Here is an 18,265-nt window from a genome sequence, read left to right as displayed (position 1 = left end):
GCCCGCCAGATCTCAGAATAATGTCCAACTGACACGTACCAGTCCATCTGGGCCCTCCATATCTAAAATTCGGATCCAACGATCCACAGGCCGCAATCACCCCCTACATATACATCCCCACGGTCACAGTTCGGCCTCCTGACAACGGCTTCGATTCGATCGAGAGCTCTCGAAATTGCTAGAGAGAGAAACAGAAATCAAATCGTAATCAAGAAAAATTAGAAAATCAAATTCTTCGAATTTTCCTCCTGATTTTTTTTAATTTAATTTTTTTAAAAGGAAAAATTTCAATCATTTCTGTGTGGGAGGTTTAAGATCGAGACATTGGATTGGAATTAATCGGATTTTGAGGGTTTCGATCTTGAAATTTGGGGGTTTTTGTGCGATCTGATTGGCGGTTTTGATTGATCGGAATTGGATTGGAAACGGACGAGTTTGTTTGAATTTGTGAGATTTGGGAATTTAGGGTTTGTGGAGTTTCCTTCGAAATTGGGGGAAACGATGAACGATCAGTCACAGCTGATGAATCAAGCGCCACCGATGATGAGTTTGAGCCAAGCTCAAGTGATGAGCCAGCCGCCCCCGCAGATGATGAGTCAGACGCTGCAGCAGATGATGGCGCCGTCTTCTCAATCCCTGGCGGTTCAGCAGCAACAGCAGCAGCAGCAATCTCAGTTGATGATGATGAAGAGTCAGTCTCAGCCTATGATGATGAATCGGAACTACAAGGCTTGGCCTCAGCCGCAGCCTCAGTTCGCCGCCCAAAAGCCGCCGCCGTCGAATGTTGGACGCAACAATTGGAAGGGAAAGAAAGGCGGAGATAAGAGGAGAATGGACAAGAATGTCCCCAATTTGCCATTGAGTGGTCAGACAAGCGGAGGAGGAGGAGGAGGTGGAGGAGGAGGATACATACCCCCGACGCTTCATGAGTTACAGTCTCAGAATCGAATGAAAGCCCGGAAATTTTATCCGAAAAAGAAGTTTAACAATAGGTTTGCGCCTTACGCCCCAAGGAACACGACATCGTATATTATTCGTGCGAAGAAGGCCGGCGGTATAGCCTCACTAGTTTCGCCTTATCCGGTGACTCCGGCTGTTCTGCCCACACCCATGTTCTCGCCTTCACGGGAAGTCTTGGGGGATATGGCGAAAGAGGAGTGGGGTGTTGATGGGTATGGGTCGATGAAAGGGTTGATTCGGCTTCGGTCGCCTGGAAATGATGATGATGAGGGTGGTGGTGGATCGAGCGAGAGTGATGTGGAGGAGCATGTGGAGGTGGAGAGGAGGTTGGACCATGATTTGAGTAGGTTTGAGATGGTGTACCCGAATTACAGTGGGGTTGAGTATAACAATGCTTTGGAGAATAGAGTGGATGATCAGGATACGCATATAGCTCAATTGGAGGAGGAGAATCTGACATTGAAGGAGAGGCTTTTCTTGATGGAGAGGGAGTTGGCGGATTTGAGGAGGCGGATGCAGTTCATTGAGAGGAGGTGCCATGTGATGGGGGATGTCAATGAAGAGGTGGTGGAAAATGCATTTGAAAATGATAGTGATGGAGGGTCGGACGCGCCCCATATGGGTATGGAGGGTGAGAACAATCCTGAGATGGTAGATTATGTGTTGAGAGATGGAGGAAGTAGAAGTGTTGGCGCATTGGCCGAGAATGAAAGTGCTAGGGATGTAGATGTAGGTATGGAAGAATATGTACCCAATGAAATGATTCTAAAGGAAAATGAGGTGAAAGATGAAACAAGAAATGAGTTTGTAGGTAACGAAGAGATTGAGGAATTTAAGAGCGAGCTTACTCCAGAAAAAGTAATTGGAAATAAAAATGAGGTTGAAGATAAGATGGTGAAAGATGAAGTTGAGATCAAGAATGAGACTGAGATAATGCAGGGTGAGATGAATGCAAAGAAGGATGAGGAAATGGGAATTGCGTGCCTGGAGAAGAGCATTGGCGACGGTGACTGATCTGTCCCGCGTTAATGTAAGTTGTTACTGAACAGATAAACAGTACCCTTTCAGTCATCGGTTGTGAAACATCTGGATATATGCACTCTATGTAGATTCGCATTATATTTCATTTCTTTCTTTGTATTTTCATTTTCAGTGTGTTGGTGGGAAAGAGAGGATGAACTGTTGGTGTTCTCAATTTTCTGCCCCATTCCGACCTAATAATATCTGTAGGGATTAGGGTGTAGGTTTTATGTCTCCTTGGGTTGGGGTGTTAGAGTTAGTTGTAAGGTTCATTCTGTTAAAAGGATATGTCTCTGTATCGCTGCATGTACTCGCTATAAAGTTTGAAATGAACCTATGCATTTGTTAGGGTTGATCTAAATCCTATTATGTATCCAATGTTCAATTTCCTAATGTCTTGCAAACCTTTTTTTGTTAGATGATTTTGCTTATTGTTTCATAAAATATCTGTTATTTTAAGTGTTAATATGAGTACTTAAAGCTTACTGAAATATTTGCACTTCTGTTTAATCAGCTGCATTCTCGGTTATGTGATAAGTAGTCTTCTTCTACTAGATTACACTGACGTAGTCGAATGTGTCAACTGACGTGTAGCAACTATGACTTGGTAAATTTTAATTCTGTATTTGCAATTCTTGACAGTGATCCAAAGAGAATTTTTTTATATTCATCCTATACAGGCAAGACTGCTGATTATGTAATTGTAAATGTTCACCTACACTTGAAATTTTATGATTTAAGACAGGGTTGTCTCAAAATTGATTTTAGATTGTGTGCTTGCGCGCGTGCGAGTGTGTGTACATGGAACAATTTTTCGTTGTCAAAACTTAGCATCTGTGGGCTGCTGGTTAGAAGCTTTCCTTGTGGTTCACTATTATGTTCATTTGAAGTGACTTACACTCCTTGCTTCAATCTTCTGTATCGCCTGTGAGGGTGGTTCCAAATGCGCAGTTTGAAATCTCTAGCATCTTCGAAGAAGGCATATGTGCACTTTTGCCGATTTTGGGAAGCATTGATGCTGAAAACCAATACAAGTGGACGTCTGCTAGAGAAAAGGCTTGATTGTTAGTTTTGATAAAGCTGCTTCATTGCTGTTCTTTTCAGTGCATGCATTACTTTGAAATCAACAGTGCTGCTCATTCAGGTTTCTCTAATTCCCTCAATTTTTCTTCAACAGATTGCTCTGTTCTTTTTGCATCATGTTAGTAGTCATGCAACTTCTTTTGTTAGGCAATGTTCTGCAAATGGTTCTAATGTACGAGAGGATGGCTTCTCTGAGCAAAGCTCTTCGTTACTCGAAACATCTTTGAGGGTACAGGTACAGATGTAATGTATTTATGAAAAGTTTTCACTAATCTGACGTGAGGGTCAAACTTAGGGTTGCATCTAGCTTATTGATGGTAAGCCCATTTGCTAGTATTTTTTGGCACCTCATCAGTCATATGGACGGAAAATGCTCAATTCCTTTTACTATTCTTTGTATTTGAGGAACTCTTTTTTCTTCAGTAAACTTTTAATCTGACATTATAAATGGTCCTCTGTCGTTACTGTTTGGATGTTGAATATTTCATCATCTCCATTAAATGAGTTCCATGAAAGCTTAGAATCTGCAGGCATTACTCATTTAGTCGTGTTTTGGTTGGTCATATTGGTCCTATGTAGGAACAATAGCTTCAGGAAGCTGATGGAATTGCTTACGGTGAAATAATGGTCTGGTGAAAGCTCGTGGAATTGCTTACGGTGAAATAACGGTCTGTTGTGAAAGATGTTCTGCTCCTTGTGTCACCGGCAACATTGTTTTCTTGATGCACGCTATGTTTGGTGGGAGTGCAAATGTGAAGCTCAAATGGACTGACTGCCTTGCATCCACACATCAAAGCTGTCTTTGGTTCGGTCGAAAACTCCTTGGAGCGGCTCTTCTCAGCCTCAGTAGATTTCCCGGTGGTTCATTTTCTTAGTTTTTACTTCCCATGCCTCCACGTCAATAACGTTTATTAGGACTAAACCCGAAAATGTAATGTAGTTGTACTGTTTGCCAGAAAATTACAGTTATAATGTCAAGAATTCGTCTTTTGTTCTTCGTAGTTTCACGAGTTTATTCGAATAAGCGATTGACATATTTTCTTTCTCATTCGGGCAACAAAAATATAAAGCTAAATCTGTTCAAACTTGTTTAGAAATGATCGACGCGAGGCCGAGCCGAGGCCTCTCGGACGATTAGATTCTAACACAGGAACATTAGCACATGAAAGAAGTACAGATATGAAACAAAAACCAAGCAAGAAATTGGAACAATTGTTTGCAAAGTAGGTTCGGAAGTTTTCCGTCTCAAGCTCCTCAGACAAAGATATCCGTCTTCGCTGGCATCCTTCTGAGCAAGTTCTGGGGGTACACCGGGAATCTGGTGCGGAAAATTGGCGGCAATAACACGTACCCTCCGGCGAGAAAAACAATAGCATCAAAACGAACAACTGAAAGTATGAAGACAGCAATAACACAGGAGATAACAAACATAGATGTGGCTCTTGGATCCCTCCAACTAAGCAAAGATTGCACCCTTTCCCCTTGAGTTGCTATGTCACCGAGCAGTGTCTGGATATTCAATCCAATACTTCGAAGCCGATCATATCTTCTTCTCAGAGTCTCGACGTCGGTCCTTCTTGTTGGAAACGGATCCAACTCTTCATCCAGAACATCTGGAAGAGCTGTATGGAGATGAGACAATTCGATGTTTATGTGAGGAATTTGTTTAGGCCTATTCGGGTAACTTCGAATCCCTGCGAAAACGCAGTAGACCAATGCTACGATTAGAGTATAGATAAGCGTCCGAGGCCAAACAACCAAGATAGTGAACGCAACGAGAACCGGTATAGATATCCACAGGTTAGTCCAACTGCGTGCTTGATCAAACTTTTTGATTAGCCAAAAGAAAACATCCAAAACTTTGACGATCCTCTCGAAATTGACTCTGGCTCTTCGAAGGCTCCACGAACGGGCCTTCACATCCAACACATAATCCACAACCTCTCTCCTTATGGGTGGCTCAGACTTGCTCAACTTCAACGCAATAGCATCGGCCGCCTGTTGCAATAATATAGACATCTGATCCACAGAGAGTGGCTGAAGGTAATGCATTTTCGGCATCAGAGGCTGCGTATAGGTCCACAGCGTGTTAAGCATACTGTCAACCGAAAATCTCACCACCAATTGGATTTCACCCTTCTTGTCCAATCCAGAAGGCTGCAGAACCATTAGTGGAAAAGAGTTTTTGTATATCTTACCAGCTTCGAGAGTTGATAGCCGAATCTTTACCTTCCCAATGGGTAAATCCATAGCCCTGCCGGCTTTATCCCAGCTTTCCAAATGATTGTTGTCAAAAACTGCAACAGTAATGACAGTACATGCATCATAGACATCCCAATTGTATTGTTCATTCCACTTTGGATCACGGCTATCAACAACCGTCCTTGTTTTCACCCACTTCGGCCCATATTTTGCCACGCAGTACGCATCAACGCGATTCTTAGGCTGCACTGGTTTCAGTGTAGAAGCGCTTATGATTCCCAGTTCTAGAACCCCAATTTTCGGCTTCCACAATGCCTTTGCTGATGGCCTATAATCACTAATAGAGTGAGCAGGCTCATCAAGAACATGGTATCCGCCGTCCAAAGAGACCCTCATCTGAATCTTACTAGCAAACTTCACCTTCCCCTCCAGTTTTTCCATCATCTCAAGGTTATATTTCACAGCAGTAGCCGCTGCAGCATTATTCCTCTTCGCGATATTCCCCAAAGGAATCTTGCAACTACCTAACGTAAAACTTCCTCCCATACTATCCGCCTTCTCCTCCACGCTCACAATCAAATCGTCCTCAAACTTTTCTGCCACAACAAACATTAAATCTTCATTCCACATAGGATTATCGGTCTTAGTTTGCGAAGCCTTAGTTCTCAAAACCCAACTCCCAACACCAGCTTTGACAAAGATCTCCCGTGGCCTTCCGTTATTCATGCCTCTGAACACCAGATCTTCAGCTTGAATCACATTAACTCTAAGGTACCAAAGCTTATAATAAAAGTCATACATTTTGGGATGCGTTTCCGAAACACCATAACCGCTTACTACTGAGGCCGTGTCAGCATAATACGGTTCGTTAAATGCACCATCAGCCTGTGCCCCCATCCAGTAGGCAAGCAACAATTCTGCTCCCCTTAACTCCTTTTCGTCCTTCAGCCTAACCCACTGTGACGCGAATGGACTATTAGGAAGAATTCTCATTTGAGCTTCATTAACAGCGAAATCAAACTTGCCAATGGTTCCATCTCCAACCACAGCAGCCTTGTCCTTCACCAAAATATCCACTTTATTGCTCTGAAGTTTGTCTCTTTTGAAAGCAAACACTTGGTTATTGTTCTCCAAGTGCTGTGTGGTTGCCTTGTAGTTCCCAATGTTCACTTCAATGTACGGGTGACATGCTGGCGGCAAACCTCTGACTTTCTCAATCTTCACATACAGATACTGCATTTGCTCCACCAAGTCGAAGGTGGTCGACGGGCCTGACGTATTGGCTGCCTTGCCAGTGATTTTTGGCTTAATCTCCTTGAGGGAAAAATCTTCCTTCTTTGGCGCATTTTGCGGAGCCAACATTGTTCACACTTCACACTGCAAAAACCGTAAACTGGTTTAATCAATTAAAGGAAGTTGTTATTGACATTCCAAAAACATCACCTACATTCCTTCTTAGTAAACTAAACGACGGAAAAGCGCATGATGATTTTTAGTGCTAATAAAAATTCCCCATATCAACCATTAGGTGTCATATGAGTTGGACAAGCTACATCATTTAATTTCAATTTTTTTATTAATTAAAACACTTAAATAATCTTAGGTGGAAGAAGGAGATTCCTCATCATCATTTAATTAATAATATTTTTAGGGAAGTGTAATTGGCACTCCAAAAATCTCATTCTACACTCCTTACATGTGTATTTTTCTTTCCAAATATAGAAAGTTTCGAGTGTAGAATGAGATTTTTGGAGTGCCAATAACAATTCCCTATTTTTATTAATTATTGATTAACATTTTGAAATTAAATGCTAATTAATTTAGATGATGTGACTGTTTACATCAGATGCCAGCTAAGGTGATATACAATTGTGGTACAAAAATATGGTAAGAATAACATTATTGGTATTCAAATGTTTGGAATATAACCACATATCGATTTCATATCAGATAAATATATTGCAAGTGACCCTTTACCACAGTGGTGGAAATGTGTTGTGCTCTTGCATGACGGCGTGGGTTTGAACCCTGTCAATAACTAATCTAACATTTAACTTACTAAAGCTATCGTTTCACTAAAAAAAAATAACAGATAAATATCAATTCTCGATACAGTCGAAGACAATAAGAAGGAAAAAAAATCAACCTTTAGTGACAAATATATTTTCCAAATTTATCAGAAATATGAGCAGAACGTTATTACTTTCTCCAGTGTAATCAAACCCTTCAAGCAGTGTTAGAAATCAAAACTAAACAAATGCAAAACAAACGCGTACCGATTTGTGGATGAAAACAATTGTGAAAAAGGTTTGTTTAAGCAAATAGGACACTTACCAGGTGCTCGAAGAACCCTCCGAATTGTGGTTTTAAGAAAAAAGTGAGCAAAAGAAGTACAGCCTTTGAATTTAAAGAGAACCAAAACAATCTAGGGTTTCAGAAGACATTAAAGTCCAAATCTAGGTTGATTAACAACCAAAACAATCTAGGGTTTCAGAAGATATTGAAGTCCAAATCTAGGTTGATTGAATGTGGAAGGTTTTGCAACGAGAATGAATGAATTCAGGCAAGTTTTTTTTTTCTTGATTACCTGGGATCCAAGTAATCAAATAATTAATTGCTTCTAAGACACTTTCATGAGGGGTGGGGGTGGAAGGGTATATGATGACCGTTTTTCTATAAAGTTGGGTTTTTATTGTGCCATGATATTTGGTGGGGGATTCTATTGACGAGATATATTTCTTTTTTAGTACCCTTTTTTGTGAGAGAATTTTGCTGATTTGTTTAGAACATAGAAGTACTGAATAAGTAATCCGAGCCCTAGCATATAAATACCAAAATACCAAGCTCGAATAGTAAAGAACGATGGAAGTGATTTATGCACAACTATTTTCTCCTCATGCACACTTCTATTTATTTTTTGCTTTTAAATTGAATAAATCAAAACAGACAAAAATAAAGTTTAAAAGGAGAAAATCAGACGTGCTCAAAATCATTCCTCATAAAACTTTTTCACTGTAACATAAATGAATTCTTACCAGAGAGTAGAACATATTTGGGATACAATTAATTTCGAATTCTTACCAGAGTAAAACATATCTGGGATACGATTAATTTCATAATTACATTTGATGTTACGATAAGGCAAAAAATAGCCAAGAATACATGTCAAGACATTAATGCTAATATATATGTATGTATTTTTTCTCAGAGTTACAATCAAACATTCAAAATAATCTGGGTGTGCTTATATATTTACCAACACAAGGAACTACAAGAAGCAAATTTGCGTCGCTTGAAACTTAGATCTTATATCTGTTCGGTTAGACCAGCTTAGTTCTGTTCAACACCATCTGTTCGTAAATACACGAAAACGATTTTTCTATACCCCCGTGTAATTCTGATCTTGTCATCGCTATACCTGCAGCATACAGTGTGAGTAGATATATGCATAGAAAAGGGATTCCAGATAATCAAAATCTTGAGGAAATAAGTACATGAATTATGAATAACAAAATGAGATATCTTACAGTATCTCAAGTTCGAACTTGCTCTCTAGCTCTACAGGATACCCAAACTGACCACCGATGATGGCCGCGTCATCCATTGTAAGATCATATGTTCTGCTGCCAGTTTTCCTGTCAACGTGATGGAGAATGTAAAAATCAGGCTTTCACAATACAGCAGTACTACCATAAATTCCAAGTAATGAGAAACTTACACGAATGTGCCAGTTATGGAGAATTTGAGTCCAAGTAAGGTATCAACCACAAACTTTATTTGTCCATCTTTCTTGACAATCTATAATCACAGCATTACATTTTTTTTAGAAGAAGAAAATAGTAAAGAGAATGAAAGAAATCTGTCGAAAATAGAAGCTATAAAGTTTCGCTTACTTGCTTTCCCATTAGACCATTGGCTGCATTCTCTAACCAACTATCTGTCTCTTCCTGCCACATATGAGAGGCGAGTGAAAATTGTATGCAAAAAAAATTCTAAGTGGTTTAGTCACACCAAATTTAAGTCTCTCAGTGTCTTTTCCACTTCCCACGCCGCTAGGATATCTGTAAAAGGCAACATAAAAACACTCTATGGCCAATTTATAAGCATGAGATTACCTGTGAACTCCATATCATTTCCCACTCCCCGTCTTGGAGCTCTAGATCACCCATGTTCTGATTTAACGAGATGAACTCATCGATTGCCTGTGATAGAAGAAATGGGGTTGCAGGAGACCATATCAACAAGGCAAAATCTTCTTAGGCATGCAACTTGAGAAAATTGAATTGGAAACATCACCTCTTTAACTCCTGTACCCGTGGAGATTGTTGACAGCAATCTTTGCCTAGGTTCAGTTTTCTTTTGCAGCACAAATGTAGTTCCCTGCACTACAAAGATACTTATGGATATCCTTAGCTATAAGCAACTCATTTTTAAGATTTAAGCAATTAATTGAAAGTCTCTGACTATGTGTTAATATTACTGATGTGAAATACAGTACAGAATGTATTAAAATCTTTATACTACTAAGCAACAAAGTGCCGATTACCTTATTTCCTCTTGAGATACGAAGGTTTCCAGATTCAGACAAGTATGTGGTATCCAACCAGCCCTTTGCCTCATCTCCGAGAAGTCTGAATGGAACTGGATATGGAACCTTAAACGGTAAAAATTTAAGAGAAAATGCTGCTTTGTCAAACTGAAAGAGGATTCGTTTCCCATCTTTTATTGATGCTGCTGCCTGCGTGAAAAGAAAATAGAGAATGCATAAGTGAAAAGAAAATACTATGACAACATTTTTTACTAGAATCAAAGGTGGCTAAAGATAACAACCGAATGGTACTATGGTAGTAACTCTTTTGTGCTTTTGAGAAGATATATGTGATGATATTTAGGAGTTAGGGAGATAGCAGGTCGTACCTCTACTTTTAGTTCACCTGCTGCATCAGAGAATTTGACGATATTCGATACGCGTGGATCACTTGTCCTAAGATATACCTCTTGAAATACGCTAAAGAAGTCAACCCCCACAAACGTCCTCTGCAAAATTTTAGAAGCATGATTCAAACTTAATGCCACTTTCAAATTGTTTAGAGTATCAGCCAGACCAATTGTCTTAAGCAAAATTGGTTTCAATAAAGGATCCATACCTTTACATATACAATGGATTACCTGTGTTCATCTGTCACATAGCTAGGGTGGATGATTTCAAGTTTGTAAGGAAATCCAAAACATAGTGCAAAAGAAACCAAGTTTTTTGCAATTTTCAAATTTGCGATAGCAGTTTACAGGAATGCACAACAAATAACAATTTGATTCTTCGGATGAATGATTTGAAAGAAATTAAACAGACCATATTCCCTTATAATTTCTTAATTTTATAAGAAAGAAAAATTATAATCATTTACAAGGGGGGAAAAAGCTTTAGTTGATAAGGTCATACTTGGATTGGAGAGGCAGTTCCAGGTCTTGTAGTAAACATCAATTGCCAGCGTCCTTCAATTAAACTAGAACTTGTCTGCATACATAACAAAACATACAAATTCAATATTCCTATAAATATATTTAACGAGACCCTTTATAAATTAAGCATACACGGAAATATGCACAAATATAACCGATTATAAACTTTACATAAAAAATAAAACCCAAGAGAAACGAAAAAGAAACTATATGACTTATTATCAGTGTAGCGTCTCTTAGTTCTACTTTTGATTAAAACTTTGTGGCCGGTATTTTATTGCGCGTATTTCTCAAAAGCACATATATGCATCTGTTTGGAATTTTAATATAACAACGATGACGAACCGGGTCAGGAACGCCTTGTAAACCTTCAAGAACATTCACAGCATTTTGAACATCCTACAAAAGCATTAGCAATTCTCGTTCAATCAATTTTCTTCAAAAAAATCTCAAAAACATTACAGGATATTTTAAAAGGTGAAGCAGAGAGAAGTGCTACGGTGAGTTGCTGAGGAGAAGCAGAGCGGCCTCGGCCTTGGATTCCGATGAGGGCTTCGACGAGAGAGTTCTCTTGCTCCGTAAACGAAACTTCTTCTTGAGTCAACACTTTCGTCAACGTCTTTGTACGGCCTGCACTTGAAGCTGAAGAGTTTCTGTAGAAGGGAAGAGTTGGTGGCGATGGTGAGAATGTGGGTTTTTGGCGCCAATAATGGAAGCTTCTCAGGTTTGTTAGATTTGCTGCTGCTGCCGCCATTGGTGACCAAAGATTGAAGAAGCAGAGGCTGAGAGGCTCATGAGTGTAACCAGACTAATATCTTCGGTCTTAGCCACGTGGCAAGTTATCCATCAGACACGTCCAAACTGATATACTGTGGATATATCTACATGTGTCTGCTGTTACTTTTGTTTGATGAATTGGCGCCATATATTACATTTTCTTTTTATTTTTTTAAGATCTTTTTCTACTTTTCCTTTCTAATTCTTAAATGTTTTGGTTGAAAATCTGGCTTTAACCTAGAAATTATGTTTAATTGGATTGGTGTTGGATGCTTTAACAGTATAAAACGTACAATTGATCACAATTTGATTGCAAAATATTTTGGATGTAACAACCACTGTCATGGAAGATTATTACTTCTAGTTCAAGTATAATAATATGGGTAGATATTAATGTTGATATTTTGTGTACATTATTATATGTTATAATAAGCTGGATTAGTAATATAATGTGACATGTGACGATAGTAATACAGTGTGACATGCGACAATTAATCACACCAAAAAAATTATCTGCATTTGATTGTTTGCATAATCTTATCCTGTGAATAGTTGAGTACTCTATAATGTCAATACTAACTTGTTCCTGACTATGTCTTTAGTCCTTTATGGTGTGTTTGGACAAGAGAATTCAAAATTTAAAGTACGATAGAACTTGTGCTAAAATATGTTTGGAATATATGTAGTGTTCTAATAGCAGCTTTATAGTTTTAGTTTATTGCTAATGTTTTTGTTGTACAATTTTAACAATCGAATCTAAAATCCTTCTGTACTTTAAAGCCACTCCTCCAAACACAATATTAGAAAATTCTAACTATTCAACATTCTTGGTGCATCGGCAACTTAATGATTGTATCACGGAATTCTAGCAAAGTTCCTTGAATTATTGAACCCTTATTGCTTTCCAAATGTTTTACTTTGATTCATTGTCTCACATTTTCCATGGTACAAGTTTATATGATTGCAATCCAATAATCAGAAATCTTACAGCTTTGTCACTTTTTGATTGGCCAAACATTTAGTGCACTAATTCATCTATGGATTGGGGTTTATGCAATTTCAATTTAGCTGCTTGAACTTTGGCTACTAATAGAACTTCAAATTTATCTCTTCATCCTTGGCCTTCACTAAACAACCATGAAAAATTGATCTATGGACTATAATAGCTTATTTTTGCTCATAAATGTTTCATGTTATGTTTAGCTGTGAAGTCTGATCTTTCTGCAGATTTCTATAAGCAGACATGTCCAGATCGTTGTAAAATAGTCAGGAAGGAGGTTATAGATGCTGTAAAGAACGAAATGCGAATGGCAGCTTCGTTGCTTCAGCTTCACTTTCTCGATTGCTTTGTGAATGTGAGTTCAGAAATTTCTGACAATTTTTTTTTTTTTTTACAGGCCTTTATGATTTCATCCGAATCATATTTTCACGTAATTTGACCTTAATTAGGGCTGTGATGCATCCATTCTATTGGATGGACGTAACAGTGAGAAATTTGCCACTTCAAATTTGAACTCAACAAGAGGATTTGAAGTGGCAGACAAAGTCAAAAATGCTGTGGAGTGCATGTAGTGGAGTTGTATCTTGTGCTGATATATTAGCTCTGATCGCCCGAGATTCTGTACTCTTGGTAAGTTTTCATCTTTAGTTTCTCAAATTAATAAGGTAGTGGGTTAGATTCTGACCCAACATGCCAAAGAGAAGGTATGAAACCCATTATTTTGCAGGAATCTATTAGAGAAATGAGGAAACCTCAAACATACCCCTAGCACCCTAAAGATGTTTATATTATGCCTCTTGGTACTAGAAGGTCTAGGAGTTCAAATAGAAAACGAATTAGAGAAACAAAATATAAAAAATATCTTAATATCTTAAAGGGAATTGTTATTGGTATTAAAAAAATTTAACTGTGCACTCTAAACTTTATAGTTTTAGAAAGAAAAATACTCTTATGAGGAGGGTGCATAATTAGATTTTTGAAGTGTCAATAGTTTGTTATCTTAAATTGCCGATGCAACGTAGTAAATGACAAAATTAGGTGAGTCATGAGCCCAAATCGAATAGGAAGTCAAATCTGAACAAGGGATGATTTTTTATTCCCTCCAACATCTGACCAACCCATAATAGATGTTGTGAAGAATGAATCCAACATTGATGGGAGGAGGAACCTTGTCATATTGACTTATAAGTAAATTGGGCTACTACCCATATAACCAATTGGTTTTATAGTGGATCCCCAACTTTTTTCATGGTATCAGAGCAGGTTGTCCCGCATGTGAAGCCAATGGCCACACTTGCTCTACATCACCCGCTTTTTGTTGTCTATGTGCTAAACTTATAAGTAAGTTGGGCTACTCTCTCTATAGCCAATTAGTTTTGTAGTGGAACCCTAACTTTCTTCAAATGCAACTAGCTCAACTAAAAAACAACTAGTTAGCTGTTGTTTTGTCAGAAAAGAGCTCAAGTAAGTAATTACAATATATTACATCACATTTAATTTAACGTGACAAATACGAATTTAAACTACATTATTGTTAGCCCATTGTGAGGCTTTGCTCACTCCCCCACCCTCTTAGTTTAGATAAATCATTAAACGTGGCAAAGGTCATTAGGCAGCATGTAGCGAAAACGGCCTCTAAATGTAGAGGTTCGAGATTCATATAATTAGTATATGGAAGAACGGACGTGATGGATGAATCTAAGGGCATGACAATGTGCAGAGTGGAGGCCCGTCGTGGAAAGTTTAACTGGGAAGAAGGGATGGACTGGTGCCAAATCAAAGAGGAGCTAATCTTGCCATTCCTTCTCAATATGACACATTGGAGACAATAATTTCAAACTTTGGCAATGTTGGACTCAATGTCACAGACGTGGTCTCCTTGTCAGGTACATAACAAAAAAGCCTATATAATTATAGGAATGGTTGCAATTTCTATCTTTGCTAATATATTAGAAACGACTGAGATTCTTGTTTCGTTTTGTGTTGGCGTGCTTGTATGCATTTTGCATTTGAGAGTCAAACTTGATTGGTATTGGGGTTTCACAAAGGAATTGGGGAGTCCTAAAAATGAAATTATATTGGGTCAAACTCTCTAGTAGTGTATATATATAGATGTATATATAATATAATATGTGTGTGTGTGTGTGTGTGTGTAAACTTATCCCTATATCTAAAATGTAGTGCCCTATCCTCCTTTGTGTACTCATTCCCTTTGCTCATCATGCGTGTACATAGGTGCCCATACAATTGGAAGAGCAAGGTGTGCCACTTTCAGCAAAAGACTCTGGAACTTCTCGAACACTGGAGGTCCAGATAGTACAAAGGAAAAAACCATGCTATCTGATTTGAAACATGTATGTCTTGTGAATGGCGATGGCAACGAAGTAACGGTGCTTGATCAAAATTCGAATGATCTATTTGACAACCACTACTTCCAGAGCTTACTCGATGGAAGGGGTCTTCTTCGTTCTGACCAAATTCTATTTAGTAGTGATGAATCCGTTTCAATGATGACCAGAACTCTTGTTGACAGCTACAGAAGAAACCCTAAGCTTTTCTTTGATGACTTTGTTAAGTCCATGATCAAGATGGGAAATATTAGGCCACTTACTGGTCTGAGTGGACAAATTCGGAAGAATTGTAGAGCGGTTAATTCATAGATGCGGTAGGCTCCATTTAGTATCAATATAGAGTACTCTTCGTCCATAAATTAGTATCTCAAACATCATAAATATACTATGTGACCTCTGCTTGTTGATAAATAAGAGAAGTGGATCAGCATGAATGAACATGCATTTGGTACTCTTGCTTTTTGAAATAATTAACTTAATATAAATGACAAGAAAGGATACCCAGCTCTCACTCAAGATATCTGAGTTCCAAGTCCAGGCAAGAGGCTACGTAACCAAATTGTTGTGCAACGGCATGAGCCCACTACTTAGTACTGATATTGTGCTCAATCACCCAAGTCCAAATATTGGGTTCATTAGCGCTAATATTATAATTCTATGTCGGTGTTGAGTTTTATCTTAAAAGGTATCGGTACTATTAGTAGCTAGTGAACCAATTCTTCTATATTGTAGATTGTTGTAATGCATCCACGACTTGTAAATAGGTTTCATATCAAGCTACATGCAACCCAAATAATTATTAGCGCATATCACGGTTTCTAGGTGATTTTACAAATTTATACAAAAAAAATATCGTGAAATCTATTTGTTTTCACCTTCACCGCATCGTGACGTTTTGAATATTCATATAAGACTTTTTGTTAATATTCTTGTAGATGCAATTTCGTTTCGCCAATGTTTTAGGCCTTACTACAATTTTTGTCCATTTATTTTTAAGTTTTGGGCTTGAATATTCTCCAAAAAATACATTTGTGGCTCAATAAATGGTAAAACCATTTCCAATTGCCTTATAAAGTTACTCTTAATCATGACGGAATATATTTCACAAAATAAAAAATTTGCATTTTTCTCAAAAAAAAAGGTGGGCTAACCATCACGATTTCTTGGCGATTTTGCAAATTTTTATAAAAATTGTCGTCAAATCTATTTACTTTCATCTTCACCACACCTTGAGGATTAGAATATTCGTGCAAGATTTTTTGTTAATATTCTTGTAGATGGAATCCCGTTTCGCCAATGTTTTGAGCATCACTGCATTTTTTTGTCCATTAGTTTTAAGTTTTCGACTTAAATATTCTAATAAAAATTCATTTGTGGCTCAAGAAATAGTAAAACCAATTTCAATTGCCATATTCGACAAACAAAAAAATTCAATTGCTTTATAAAGTTACTCTTAATCATGACGGAAAATATTTGCAAAAACAAAAAATTTACATTTTCCCCAAAATAACGTGGGCTAACTATCACAGTTTGTAGGCAATTTTGCAAATTTGTACAAAAATCATCATAGAATCTATTTTCTATCACTGCTCCATGAGTTTTTGAAAATTTTTGTAAGACTTTTATTAATATTCTTGTGGATAAGTCCTGTTTCGGTAATGTTTTGGGCCCCACTACAATTTTGTCAATCTATTTTTAGTTTTCAGCTTAAATATTCTATCAAAAATACATTTTTGGCTCACAAAAATATAAGAATGACATTTTCTAAAAAAAAATAAAAAAATAAAAAAATGTGGGCTAACTATCACGGTTTCTAGGTGAATTTGCAAATTTGTACAAAACTTGTTGTAACGTCTACTTGCTTTCATATTCACTGCTCCGTGATGTTTTGAAAATTTATGTAAGATTTTTTTATTGATATTCTTGTGCATGGAGTCCAACTTTGGCACTGTTTGGGCCTTATTACTAGTTTTGTCAATTTATTTTTCAATTTTCGTTTGAAATATTCAATTAAAAATATATTTGTAGCTTAGTAAATAGTGAAACTACTTTCAATTGCACTATAAAGTTACTCTTAATCATGACGAAAATATATTTTGCAAAAATAAAAATTTTCTTGTTTCGAAAAAAACATGGGCTAACCATCACAGTTTCTAGGCGATTTTGTAAATTTGTACAAAAATCGTCGTAAAATCTACTTGCTTTCACTTCACAACACCATGAGGTTTCAAGAATCCATATAAGACTTATTATTGATATTATTGTAGATGCAATCCCGTTTAGGCAATGTTTTGGGCTCCACTACTATTTTTGTCCATTCATTTTTCAGTTTTTCGTCTTAAATATTCTATTAAAAATAGATTTGTGGATGAATAAATGGTAAATCCTCTTTCAATTGCCTTATAAAGTTAATATTAATCTAACAGAATATATTTCGCATAATACAAATTTTTGCATTTTTCTAAAATAATGTGGGCTAACCTTCACTATTTCCAAGCTATTTTGCAAATTTAAGAATCGTCGTAAAATCTATTTTCTTTAACCTTAACTGCACCGTGAGGTTTTGAATATTCATGTAAGACTTTTTGTTAATATTCTTGTTGATAGAGTTCTGTTTCGGCAATGTTTTGGGCCCCACTACAATTTTCAATTTATTTTTAAGTTTTTGGCTTACATATTCTATTAAAAATATATTTGTGGCTCAATAAATGGTAAAATCGTTTTCAATTGCCTTTCAAATTGACTCTTAATCATCATCGAAAATATTTCGCAAAAATAACAATTTTGTATTTTTCTCAAAAAAAATTGTGGACATTATCACGGTTTCCAAGGGATTTTACAAATTTGTACAAAACTCGTTGTAAAACTTGTTTGCTTTCACCTTCACCACATTGTGAGGTTTTTAAAATTCATGTAAGACTTTCTGTTTATATTCTTGTAGCTGTAGTCCCGTTTCAGCAATGCTATTGAGCCCTACTACTATTTTTGTCCATTTATTTTTTAGTTTGAGGCTTAAATATTCTATTAAAAATATATTTGTAAGTCAACAAATGCTAAAATCTCTTTCAATTGCCTTTTAATGTTACTCTTAATCACTATGGAAAATATTTTGCTAAAAAAAAAGTTGCATTTTAAAAAAATGTGGGCTAACCATCACAGTTTTTAGGCGGTTTTGCAAAATTATTTAGAAATTGTTATAAAATCTATATGTTTTCACCGTCACTACACCGTGGCGTTGAAAATTTATGTAAGACCTTTTGTAGATATTCTTGTGGATGGAGTCCTATTTCAACAAAGTTTTGGGCCCCACTATTATTTTTGTCCATTTATTTTTTGCTTTTATTTTAATATTTTATATATATTTGTAGCTCAATAAATGATAAAACCACTATTAAGTACCTTGTAAAAAATT

At 37.0% G+C, this 18,265-nt stretch overlaps 3 protein-coding genes and 1 pseudogene across 6 annotated transcripts; 2 read left to right on the top strand and 2 right to left on the bottom strand.

Annotated features, from left to right (window-relative positions):
* The first annotated feature begins 129 nt into the window (after positions 1 to 129).
* LOC137743451 (uncharacterized) lies at positions 130 to 4,064 on the top strand. 4 transcript variants are annotated; one of them, XM_088679755.1, is made up of 5 exons: positions 131 to 1,990; positions 2,495 to 2,587; positions 2,932 to 3,124; positions 3,211 to 3,298; positions 3,643 to 4,064. In XM_088679755.1, exon 1 carries the CDS (start codon positions 502 to 504, stop codon positions 1,972 to 1,974), a length of 1,473 nt encoding a protein of 490 aa, XP_088535881.1. In that variant the 5' UTR covers positions 131 to 501; the 3' UTR covers positions 1,975 to 1,990; positions 2,495 to 2,587; positions 2,932 to 3,124; positions 3,211 to 3,298; positions 3,643 to 4,064. The 4 variants fall into 4 exon arrangements, with proteins under 4 accessions (XP_088535882.1, XP_088535881.1, XP_068339443.1 ...); XM_088679756.1 differs by lacking the exon at positions 2,495 to 2,587 and having other exon boundaries at positions 130 to 1,990; positions 2,749 to 3,124; XM_068483342.2 differs by lacking the exon at positions 2,495 to 2,587.
* A 47-nt stretch (positions 4,065 to 4,111) lies between these two features.
* Positions 4,112 to 6,627, bottom strand: LOC137743450 (FT-interacting protein 3-like). The gene has a single exon (XM_068483341.2). The coding sequence runs from the start codon at positions 6,625 to 6,627 to the stop codon at positions 4,318 to 4,320; it is 2,310 nt and encodes a 769-aa protein (XP_068339442.1). The 3' UTR covers positions 4,112 to 4,317.
* A 1,797-nt stretch (positions 6,628 to 8,424) lies between these two features.
* Positions 8,425 to 11,518, bottom strand: LOC137743397 (Plastid-lipid associated protein PAP / fibrillin family protein). Its single transcript, XM_068483279.2, has 11 exons — positions 11,225 to 11,518; positions 11,071 to 11,124; positions 10,706 to 10,780; positions 10,183 to 10,302; positions 9,812 to 10,003; positions 9,562 to 9,645; positions 9,381 to 9,467; positions 9,159 to 9,212; positions 8,984 to 9,063; positions 8,793 to 8,900; positions 8,425 to 8,683 (listed from the first exon to the last, which is right to left on the bottom strand). Exons 1-11 carry the CDS (start codon positions 11,477 to 11,479, stop codon positions 8,596 to 8,598), a joined length of 1,197 nt encoding a protein of 398 aa, XP_068339380.1. The 5' UTR covers positions 11,480 to 11,518; the 3' UTR covers positions 8,425 to 8,595.
* A 1,174-nt stretch (positions 11,519 to 12,692) lies between these two features.
* LOC137741452 (peroxidase N-like) lies at positions 12,693 to 15,162 on the top strand (annotated as a pseudogene).
* Positions 15,163 to 18,265: the final 3,103 nt, after the last annotated feature.

Source organism: Pyrus communis, chromosome 11 (genome assembly GCF_041283825.1).
Source record: "Pyrus communis isolate YQ-2024b chromosome 11, ASM4128382v1, whole genome shotgun sequence".
Taxonomy (NCBI): Eukaryota; Viridiplantae; Streptophyta; class Magnoliopsida; order Rosales; family Rosaceae; genus Pyrus; species Pyrus communis.
This window is presented reverse-complemented; position numbering and strand designations above follow the sequence as displayed.